Source organism: Cricetulus griseus, chromosome 2 (assembly GCF_003668045.3).
Source record: "Cricetulus griseus strain 17A/GY chromosome 2, alternate assembly CriGri-PICRH-1.0, whole genome shotgun sequence".
NCBI classification, from domain to species: Eukaryota; Metazoa; Chordata; class Mammalia; order Rodentia; family Cricetidae; genus Cricetulus; species Cricetulus griseus.
Window position 1 is genome coordinate 343,023,975 of NC_048595.1, and position 12,445 is coordinate 343,036,419.

Consider the following 12,445-nt stretch of genomic DNA (forward strand, 5'->3'; position numbering starts at 1 on the left):
AGATTATTTAAATATAGTTGTGATACAAAGGCCTGTGAGATAAATATTTGTGTCAGTATCAATGGTATTAATTTCAAATATTAAAAACTATATATATATATATATGTAGTCATGACTGTTAAAGACTATATTTATATATGTAGTATTGAGATATGTATTGAGATGAGCATAACATTTAGAACATTTTGTGACTATCACCCACTTTTAGACTAAAAATACATTGGCAATTTATGATTGATAGTAAAAGTACACGTCCCATGACAATAATAATTGGGAATGTACCCTGAATGAAGTCAAGTGTACATATTCATTGTATCTCAATCTTTAACTAATAGTTTGCTATAGCAACAACACAAATCTAACTGACACTAACATGCTTTAGAGCATGAGTGCTTTTTACAATCTGTTTATTATGTAGTTCAAAAAAATAACATTCATCCAATTTCAAACAAACAGATAAAGTAAAACAGACAAAATCTTAATGAAAGTAGAGTCAGAAAACAATGCCACTTAAAACATACGATCAAAACCAGAAGAATAGGAAGGAAGCCACTGTGGTCCCTCCACCCTTGCCCAAGTTCTGAGACTCAGGTGCTACTGTGGCTAGGAATACCTAGGTAGCCAAGATAGGAAACCAACAAAAAACCCTACACTCATTATATAAGCACTCATTCAGTAGGAGGCAACTTTCCATGCCCCTGGGTTTCAAATGAAATCTGAAATCACTTAGGATCTCACATATGAGAAAATGACATACCTGCATTTCAGAAAATGTGATAGCTGGCCATTATTGATGCAATGTAAAGTTTTAGCTCTATTTCTATTCTATTGTGTTATAAAGAAAAATGGTAACTTTGTACCAAAGTGCTTGTTAGTGAATACAGTTTAGTTAGAGGCCAAAGAAGGTACAGCAGTGCCTTTCTGGGAGCAAAGCTTAGCTCATGAATAACACCTGTGATATCTACAGGGAATGGATGGATGATACTCTGCCTGTTAGGCAAACCACTTCATTATCTCTTGAAAGTATCACTTTTCACAACATGGCCTTGGGTAAGCAATAGGCCGCACGTAGTCTGAGGCTGGTTTCTTTGAATGAACTAACGATTGATGAATGCCCCCAAAGAAGTGTCTCAGTAAGTACTTCTATTCCTTATGACTGTTTTCACTGAGGTACTTAGAAAATGCCGGAGCTCGTGTAACAACAGCTAACTTTATTTGTTGTACCTTTCCCTTGAATGCAGTCTCACCTTTCTTTCCTTTCACTTCATGTGGAGATTCTTGCTTACCATGCTGGATTTCTAAACAAAATTCAACACAAAAATATCATTGGTGACTTACTTCAATAGTCCAGGCTGTACAATTATTACAAGTATGTCTATGCAGTCAACTATATTTGTGAACTGCATCAAATGGATCATTTTTTTTTTCTGTGAGTTGAAATCAATCTGAAGACAAGAACCTACATGTACTTTTATTGAGCAATAGTGTTCACAGTTATATTCTATATTGCCATGCTTGAAAGTTTAATCTTGCTGGGCGTTGGTGACACATGCCTTTAATCCCAGCACTCGGGAGGAAGAGGCAGGAGGACCTCTGTGAGTTCAAGGCCAGCCTAGTCTCCAGAGCGAGTGCCAGGATAGGCTCCAAAGCTACACAGAGAAACCCTGTCTTGAAAAACCAAAAAAAAAAAAAAGCTTAATCTTAGCTTTAATATTGATATTTCATGTCGGGCTTGTTCATAATCTGTAATGGGAGTATGGAGTTTTTAAGGTAAATAGTAAGTCCATTTGAAGCACACAATTTATTTTAATGTAGTGAAATAGAATGATTTTCATTCAGTAATACTAGGTTTCCCAAAAGCAAGATGACTCAGCAAAGTAAAGGTTTATGCCACCAGGTAATGCAAGCTTTACTCAGCATGTAAAGGCACTTGCCCCTTGGTGATGCAAGCTTGATAATCTGAATTCAACACTGAGAATCCACAGAAAGGTGAAGATAGAAAATTGACATACACATGCAACACAGTGATAATAATAAAATAATAATAATAATAATAATAAATAAAAATAATGTTAAAATATGAAAATCAGATCACTAATAAAAATGAAACACTTTGAGGACGATTTTAGTAACAACACTATTCTGATATGATATATTCTTAATCTCTTTTTGGCCATATACTGTATTGCCTAGTGAGTTATGTATTTCCATTCTCACTGACTAATTTACAATGCAAAGGATAATTCTGCCATATTTATTTAGCTTTCCCTGCGACTTAGTTAAAAGTATATTGCAGAAAGAGGGAGACTTGGAAATGGATAATCTGGAGGTCAGCACCATGTCTCCTAAATAGAAAATAAGGATTCAGTCCTTTTAAAAAAAGTCACTATTAAACACTGCATTAATTACCAAAATGCTCAACCATTCCTTTTTCTTGATCTTGGGATACATACTTTCCTCAGTGAGTAAGTGTGACAGTTTATTATGATTTAGAGAGCTAATCTTACCCATTGACAGTTTATTATGATATAGGGAGCTAATCTTACCCATTTTGTGTGTGTTTAGAAGTGATGGTTAAAATGTTTGTAAATGCATATTTACATGTTACATGTTTACATGTTTACATGTTTTGTTTGACTATTTCCTCTCTGACAGCCAAGATTCCACAGAAATAAACAAGTAAACGACATAGAGGTCTACCCTCGAAATCTAAAAGGACCTTTAAACATGCACACATCCTACAACACATCTCATAGACACCTATATGTTTAGATCAGCTAATTGCTTTAAAGAAATAAATTTAATAATTAGAAAAAATTATTATAAAAATATTCTGTTTAACCAAGTATGTAATTAATTTTGTCCATTAGTACAAGATGACAGAGATAAACAAAATCAGGCACTGGTCTTATAAAGTTTTGTGGAAAATTATTTATGTTAGAAGTCATGTACTGTTTCCCATTTTAAAGGTTAGTTCCAAAATGTGTTCTGAAATCTCAGTGTATGCGAATGAGTACATTGTGTGTGTGTGTGTGTGTGCGTGTGTGTGTGTGTGTGTGTGTGTGTGTGTGTGTGTGTGATGTAACCCAGGTTGCCCTTAAGCTCACTATATACCCAAGGCTAGCCTTAAACACCTCATTTTCCTTGTATCTCTAGCAAATCGTGGGGCTATAGGTTTTCATTACCATGGTCAACCTAAAAATAACTAAATAAATAAATAGATAAATATTTAAAAATACTGTTAAATAGTAGCATGGATATTATTATTTTATATTGAGAACTTTAATTCTAATTAAATACTAATGTTTGATGAAAGATTTCATCATAGACCTTTCAATGGAGGGTAAACATGAAGATGTTTTAGTTGAATTCTGAGGACAGTTGTAGCAAATATAAAATGGAGATTCTAGAATTGTACCTGGGCCAAATCTATTACTATTTAAGTGTACTGTGCCTCTTCTATATGATTTTCATGCTAGTGTTTGGGTGTTGTTTAAAAAATAATTATTTTCTTTTCATGCTTTCTCCTTGAAAAAGTAAAGAAGAAGTCATAATTTTCTTGGACAACCGTTTTTTTTGTTTTTTTTTTTTTTTTTTTTTTTTTTTTTTTTTTTTTCCCGTTAAGCTGCTGGGAAGTTCTCTTCATTCTCCTGCCCTGCCACTGATCACTAAGGTATCCTGTCAGTGTTGATTTGTGCTTGAATGTAATTAGGCAAGTGGAAATGACCATTTTATATATTTTAAAGATCAGGACTAGCCCTGCCCTTGCTGGAAGGAAAAAGAGACGGTACAATTACTCAGTGAAGCCAAAACGAATTTATTATTCTGCCAGTGTACACTATTTGAGGTTACAACTTTAAAATAGGAAATAAATTCTTCAGTAAATTAATACTAAACTTAAATATTAAACTGTGTCAGAATCAGAAAGGTTAGAGATTAGTTTCAGGAGAGGTACAGTTTTACGCCAATATTCTGATTATGAGAAAGCTCAAAAGACCATGGTGGTCAATTCTCCAGGATGTGAAAAAAAAGCCTTCTGAGTCTAAAACACATTTTAAGGATTTGAAGTTTTCTTCTAGTCCTTTAAGTTATTATTTCTAATTCCTAATGAGTTGTATATATCTATCTTGATACACATACACACATATATATAAGTGTATATATTTATCACTTAATATTTCACTGTCTTATGCTAAAAGCATTTGCAATATTTACATATCTTGCATTAGTTAAGACCAGATTTGTTGAAGCAAAATAGTCTTTAATACATCATCATCTGAGTCACTTAAAATGACTTCAATCATATGAAACAAAGTTCATTACTTTGTCTCATAATTTTTGCTTACTATGATTAAATTTAATTTTGTAAAGAAGTACAGATTTATGGCAAATATCTATGTGGTGAAAATATTGTTGTTAGAGACAATTATGACACACCAAGAATAGGCACTGAGATAGACAACTGAATATCTTAACCACTTGTGAAGCCATGTTATATGCCACATTGATATTGGTGTCACACAAACAACACTAGGACAATTTTGAACATGTAAATTTTGTCATGTTCATTTTATATCATTAATGCTTAAATTTACAGTCACAGTGACAAAGGATCTAGAACAAATTTAATCTAAAATGTATTTTCTACAAGGCTGTTTTTCTTTTCTTTCTTTTTTTTTTTTGTTTTTTTTTTTTGTTTTGGTTTTTCGAGACAGGGTTTCCCTGTAGCTTTGGAGGCTGTCCTGGAACTAGCTCTTGTGGACCAGGCTGGCCTCAAACTCACAGAGATCCGCCTGCCTCTGCCTCCCGAGTGCTGGGATTAAAGGCGTGTGTGTCTACTGCCAGGCCACAAGGCTGTTTTTCTATGAACATCTAAGATTACTGAGGTGTCAGATGTGCGTGCGTGCGTGCGTGCGTGTGCGTGTGCGTGTGCGTGTGTGTGTGTGTGGTGTGTGTGTGCTTGCATGCATGTGTGCCATGGTAAACATGTGGAGGTTAGTGAATGACTTTTGAGATCTGGTTCTTGGGATGCAACTTAGGTGCCTTTACAAACTGAGCTACCACATTGGCCCCATCTGTATCCTTTCTATAATCACCTAGCTGAATATTTCTGGCTATACATAGATTCAAGTGTCTAATTAATGTTGTTTGTAGGGATGGAAGAATATCCTGTTTGCAATGATTCTCATTTCATCCAAATGTTCTCACTTTTTACAAAAATACAGTTCTGTGGCTTAGCAGACAGCTGTTTCCACCATGTGCCCCAAAGCACTTGCCTCTCTACCACCTTTCTCTTCTGACCCCTGCTTACACACTGAGCAGCTAGTTTGAGTGGGGGCTCCACATATCCTGTGGAGCAGCTAAGACACTGAGCTTTCTAAACAAATGCTTTTGCTCAGTAGGAGGGCTTTTCCTTGAGTGAGGATGTAGCTCAATGGTAGAGTGTGTGCTCTGCCTGTGAGAGACCTCACAACTATTCTTAACACCACAGATATTAAAGTTAAAGAGGAGCATTTCTACTTCTGGACATTGATCCTTGGTTCACATGATTGAAGTTGCCAAAGTCTGAATCTAGTTCATCATTTTTTTCTATGTGAAAATAAGAAACTGACAAACGGGGTTATCAATCTGTTTGTCAGTCACCTGATTGTGTCTTTCCTTTCCCAGGAACAACTTTTGATGACTCACGATGAATATGAGTCCCCTTTTCTTTTTCTGTTTCAGAAGAAAGCGGAGGAGTGGTAGTAGGAGTCTCAGTCAGGGAAGCTGCCGCCTTTTTCTCAGCTTCTCTTTCTTCCAATTTCTTTTCAACTTCAGAAGAATGATAAAAAAGAACCTATGTTAGGGGTTCCAGGTAGTTACTCTTTCATTTGAACTAACACATATAAAATTATTATGAAATTGTAATTAGTAAAATTACTACTGCATATTACATTTGCTATACAATCACCACAAATATATTTATTATACCTAACATTCATTCACATTTTGGGCTCTTCTTTATTCTTTGGCATCATAGTTATGGTTATGGTGAAGTTTATGGGATGAGAGTGATAGAGTGAGTGTGTGTGTGTGCGCGTGCGTGTGTGTGTCTGTGTTCAGAAAGTAAGAAAGGGCTGGGGAGCTGGTGTCAAATGCCAAAATAAAATACAAGAATGGAAAAAATAAAGGGTTTTAATGAAGTGATCTAGAAGAACAGCAGAGTAAGAAATGCATAAGAAGAGGATGGGGAAGGAGATGCTTATTGTCGAAATATAATGTATGTTATTCTCAATGACTTAGTATGTATGCATGCATACATACATTCATATAATTACCTTTGATCTTTTTATTTTCTATTTCAGTAGCAAAAATTTCTTTTACTTTCTGGCATAAATGGCCTTCATCTATTTCAGCATTTATTTTTGTCAAAATATTTTGTGGCTCTGTAAACCACTCTTCTAGCAAAGGCCAGTTGTCCAAGAAGCCAACAATTCTGCAAAATAAGAATATTATATGAATATGTGATACTAATTTAAATGTTTGTGTAAAGAAACATTAAACACGGCATTTAGCATGTTTTACTTGACAAGTCATGTTGAAGAAGTAGACTGCTAATTGAATTCAATTCCAAAAAGCAACTCAATGAAATATATAGGTGATGGAGCAACTTAAAGAACTTGACTGATGGCATCAAGGGATAATTTTTATAAGTTTGGAAGTATGAGTTAAAAGGATTTGAAAATACTGCTCGTTCAGAAAATATCTGATGTAAGGCTAGATCTCTGCATAAAACCAAAGACAATATCCTGTTCACTAATGCTAGAGGCAGTCTAAGGGCTCTTCTAATGGTACTTTAGCCCCTGCCCTCAGGCCATAGAATTTTTTTTTCTTGGATGTACACACTGAAAAGATCTTTTAGGAAGAAATGTGCAGACTGATTTACTTTACTAAAACGCTTTCTTTTTTCTTTTTTGTCTTTCTAGGGCATAGACAGCTTCATGTAGCTCAAATTACACTTCCTGTCTCCCTTCTTATTTTTAGATCTCTTGTGCTTTCATAAAATTGCCTAATTTTGCCTGCATTTTCTTTTTCAAAGGAAAATTACACACAATTCAAAGAATGCCATGTAACTTCATTTTAGTATAGCAGAAGGGCTACTACAAACTTTTCCAGTCCGACTCACAACTTTCTGAAATTCTGTACTCTATTGGTATTTTCTAAGTGTTTGCTGAATTCCATGTAGTTAATTTGTAAATATTTTTTGGTTGGCTTCTTTCCCCAGACTGTAACAACTGTGGCTCCAAATACAAAAGCTTCCATATAAATATTTCACTCAATGCAAAAAATCCTATTTTGTTTTACCTTAAAAGATTCAAAGGTAGGGAATATGTCTTTTTTTGTAGATCTTATTAATCCAAAGTCACCACTTGTCAGCCTCATTGAAGGGAAAGGTATAGAAAGGGCACCAAGTTTAAAACTGACCTATTACACATAGAGGGATACTCCCTGAGCCAAGACACACGGGGGGAGAGGCTAGGCCCTATCCTAAAGGATGTGACAGCCTCTGATGAACCCCTATGGAAGGCCTCACCCTCCCTGGGGAGCCAAAAGGGTATGTGACTGGTAGGGTTTTAGTTGGGGGGTGGTAGGAGAGGAGGGGAGGGAGAGGGAACTGGGATTGACATGTAAAACAATCTTGTTTCTAATTCAAATAAAAAAAAAAAAACTGAACTGACCTATGGTGTATCTGGTGTCTTAAGTTCTGGTCCCCATCGTTATCTTGGCTTGCAGTAGCTCCATAATGGCCAACATTTTCATGAGAAAGTTCATGTGAGATTTCCTTGGCTATGGTACAAAATTACTTAATTAGACAATCAACAAAACCAATGAAGATGCTACTTACCGTCAAAACACCCTTTTGCAAGATTCCAGGTAGATTATAGGCATATTTTAGTGTAATGTTACTTTAGTGTGTTTATTTTTTTACATAGAATATATTTTGCTCATGCATATGTGGCCAATACTAATTGTATTTATGGTTATTAAAATAAAAGAAGGGCACAAAAAGTTGGGAAAGAAATGTGTTGGGGGAAACCTGGGGAAAGTTGGGTGGGAAGATTGTTGGGTAGATTCAATCGTATTTTATTATTTTATTGTAGATACATTTGAAATTCTCAAAGAATAAAAATTTTAAAATACATAAATGAATGTATTAATTATAGAAGAGCAAGTCATGAATTTAAAAGGGGAAGAGAAGGACACAGGAGTTGGAGGTACATGTATAAGCAGGAATTGAAATGATGGGAATACTGTGTACTAATATACTTAAATTCTCAAATAAATTTTAAAGACAAAATTGACTTAACAAGTGTGAAGGGAAACCCAGACAACCACAAGAATTTATGGCGGTTTTAGAATAAGAATTTACACTTTCTCTTGGAAATCAGTGAAAAATAAGGTGAAGCCAACTAAAGAGAATCTGGGTTTTCAATGTGGGATATCTCAGGATATAGTGTTGGTGAGAAATTCTAATGTCTGAAGTTAGGCTCAGAGAGACAGGAAGAGTTTCTTTTAACTAAGAGCATCAACTGAGGGGCTGGAGAGCACTTATTGCTCCTGCAAACAATCTGGGTCATCCCAGTACCCACATGGTAGCACTCAATGGCCCATAGTTCTATTTCCAGAAGATCCAATGCTTTATTCTGATCTCTGTGAGCATTTGCACATATATGATGCACATAAACTCACAAACACACACATATATGCACATGCATACACGCATATGCACACACAGAAAATAATAAATAACAAATGAATAAAAAGAACAAGCAAAATTTACAAAGAAAAAAAGATAAGTGGCCACCAAGACGGCACTGTATTCTGATTCTAGAATCAAACAACCAAGAATTAGTAACATTCCCTCCTGTCTCATGATTGTCCATGTTGCACTGTCTTGCCCCTCTTTGCTGTCACTACCAAGTTTCAGTGTTGACAATTCATGATCTCTTCTCTCTTTATTTCATCATAAAATACTCTGGCTTCCTAGATCCAGTGGAACATTTTCCAGCTGCAATCAGACCGTGTTCCTGATAGCTCATATAATTTGCCCAAGGACTGACTGATTTTTCATTTTAGGATGGACTATGTAACAGCCTAGCAAACCCTTTATTTCATAGACCTCGCTCTCTAAAAAATTTGATTCAACAATATGAAAAGATACAGATGAAAAAGGATAGATTGTCATGGATAACAAACTTGGAGAGAGAAAAATCAGCACTTTGGAGTAAAAATTAGAGTAAAATAAGGTGCCCATAAAGTCAAATATACATCAAACTACTTAGTAATACCATACTATAAAACTATGAAGTATTTATGCCTCATTCTAGAATTATGAACTCTGTTTAGAACAAACATATATAAATTGATCATAAGAAACCACAAATAATTAAAACAAAACAAGTATAATGAATCTCTTTGAGTTTCACCTAAAAAACACAATAGCTTTTGTAATGTCTAAGTTTATTTCACCTAATTGTCCAATAGACATTTCAAAAGCAACATGTCAAAGAAAACCCTACGTGTTTATTTTCATGTAATTTGAGCAAATGGTATCACCATTCAGAAAATTAACAAAGTCAGAAGCATAAAGTCATCGTATTCTGCCTGACTATATGTTCCATCCCAACTGGTACATAAATTCTTTAGTTTATTATTTGAGTCTGACTTTTCCCTTTGCTTCTTGATGTCTTAAAGTAATTTAAAAAATTCAAATTAGTAATAATTTTATAACATAACTTTGATGTCATTTGGTGGTTTCACAAACTTCAGAATAAACCAAACATGTCAGCTTGAGGCTAGACTTTTAATCTTATGTGCTTTTTAGACAGGTCTGTCATTTCTATAGACAGTTCTACCTTCCTACCATGCTAGGTTTCCTCCTGCTTTCTAGGTGAACAATTTCTGCTCATCTGCAAGCTGTGAATATCTCTCTCTACCAGGCTGTCCAATGTCACTTTCAGAGTTGGAACCATTCTATTATCAGTTCTGTCAAGATGATAGCCACCAGCCACATCTGCATATGAACTAGGATCAATGTTCCCGAAGAACTGAAATTTCATTTACAGATACCAAGTAATGTCTACCATGTTGGGAAGCCCAACTCATTATTATCTCTAGATTCCTACTCTATTTCCTACTGAAGTCTTTGGAAGCAGGCTCCACATCCGTGTTCCAACATCCTGGGCTCAGGCTCCTATTATTTTGGGAGGGAGATTGGACAGCATCTTAGTCCTAAATATATGTCTTAGTCTATGGAAGCAGGATCCACTAGCTTGCTTTTGTAATAGCAGCACTAAGAATAGTATCTGGCACTTAGTAAACACAAATTCATGTTAAATAGATACATGAATGAAGATAATGTAGAATAGCCTTTCATTCATCCAAAATAGTCAGGGTCTAGCTTTTGATAAGGGGAAAAATTGGTAAAATATTCTAATGTCATTAAAATTTTATATTCTAATAAAGCAAAAATATTAATATATGAAAATTACACTTAAAAATTGTTCATTCTTTGATCAACTTTAACCAAATTAAGTAAGAACCATATAATTAACAACTGCATAATATTCCTTTGTGGTTTAGATGTCATTACGCCAGTATTTGTAACAATTAACTTCCAGTGCAGAAATGTATTATACATACCTGGTAGTAACAAAAGTCATATTGTGCTTTAGGACCTGTAGGGGACACGGCAAGCCATGCCTGCTAGAAAATGGCTACAGGTGTGCCTGACCACACCCAGCAGGGTGTGGTCAAGGTGATGTCAGGGTGACGCAGGATAGGATTTAAAGGGACAGACAAAGCACATGGGAGCCCTTCTCTCTGGTCTCCCTGCCTTGCTGCCCCTGGCACATCCTGGCTTGCGTTTGGCTGGCATTTATCTAGTAAAAGATATCTTAACCTCACAGATTACGTATCTTCTCTTATTAGGACCACTTAGGAGCATGGAGGAGTAAGAAGAATATATCCATGTACATAGAATTTAATAAAGAAGAAATTCTTCTTGGGGTAATGAAGAATACTTTTAAGCCTGACTGTTAACTGAGGATCTAGTATTATGGAATTAAATTAGTTAGATGCTAATATCAGGTTTAATAGATGTGGAAGTGTAGTTCATCATCAATTTTGACAGAAAATTGTAAGAGCTCAAAATGGATTTTTGAAAATGTCTTGGCTATTAATTTCCTTTGTATATCTGAAACAGAATCATTTCCTTCCCATAGAGCCCCAAGGAAATGGGTACACCTTCTTAGCATTTGACAGTCATAAGCTTATACTCAAGGTCTCTATGTATACTTTATAGCAATTGGTTACATACACTTTTTAGTCATGTTGATCATGATGTACTGGATTTGTTTCTCCTATCAAATGACAATGGATTGGTAGTATTCTCTGTCGATCTTTAGCCATTGCCATTTTATTTAAGTAAACAATGAAAATAAGATGTCAGATTATCCACATTCAAACTGAGAAATAGTGTAAGCTTGAAGAAGTCAAGTACTCACGCTTTAAATCCCCATTGCCAAATAAGCAAGGAATGGCATGCGTTACAAAGACACATGGCAGATAAAGAGCTTATTATTACTGTATTAGTAGTGACATATTTAACAAAAGAATGGTTAATGGTATCATTTGGTAAAACATAATTAAAAACAAATCTGAAACAGATTCATGAAATGAACCATGTTTCAGAAATCATTCAATGTATCAATAAGAGGACTGCTAATGTGTTATGATCAGTTCAAAAGAAAAAGTACATGCCCTTATAAGCAATTGACAATGGAGGAATAGATATTAATAGCTGAAAGGACTGGTTACTATCTACAGAGAAATATATTTGCAGTGATTTTTGATAGTGTAAATTTTCATCTCAATTGAAGAAAATTCACAAGGCTGACTATAAAAAGAAGGAATTTTCATTGATTTACAGAATAGTTAAGTCAAAGACATGGGTCATGATAGAATCAGTTGTCCCAAAACATCTAGGAGAAAATACGAAGGACTCTACTGAAAAGACACTCAGTCATCTTTCATTCATGTCAAAGCCTTCTACAAACTTTCCTGACATTGACTACATACCACACCAATGCTATGTGTAAGTCCAATTTCTTTAAATATCCATGGTAATACGATACTCTTATTCATTACATAGGGTGGGAAATTGAGATTTAAGAAGGCTGAGGTGAGAGGATCATTGAGTCTATGAATTTAAAACCAGCCTAAGCAGTAAAATGAGACCTTACCTCAGGAAAGAAAAAGTGGATAGTGAAATAAATTTTTAAAAAAGCAACCAAAACATAATAAGTATCTCAAGTACCTTGTAAGTGGGAAACTAAAGGTTAAGAATATGTACTTTTATCCTGGTAAATATTTAATATACAGCAAAAATAATATTTTCACTTTG

At 34.9% G+C, this 12,445-nt stretch overlaps 1 protein-coding gene across 1 annotated transcript in view; it reads right to left on the reverse strand.

Annotated features, from left to right (window-relative positions):
* Spef2 (sperm flagellar 2) overlaps positions 1-12,445 on the reverse strand; it is a 159,839-nt gene that overhangs the window by 62,838 nt on the left and 84,556 nt on the right. The window contains exons 17-20 of the mRNA XM_027401298.2: positions 7,719-7,827; positions 6,318-6,475; positions 5,644-5,811; positions 1,248-1,298 (exon numbers count right to left, since the gene is read on the reverse strand). Of these exons, the coding sequence (XP_027257099.1) occupies positions 1,248-1,298; positions 5,644-5,811; positions 6,318-6,475; positions 7,719-7,827 (486 nt within the window). The remainder of the gene's footprint in view (positions 1-1,247; positions 1,299-5,643; positions 5,812-6,317; positions 6,476-7,718; positions 7,828-12,445) is intronic.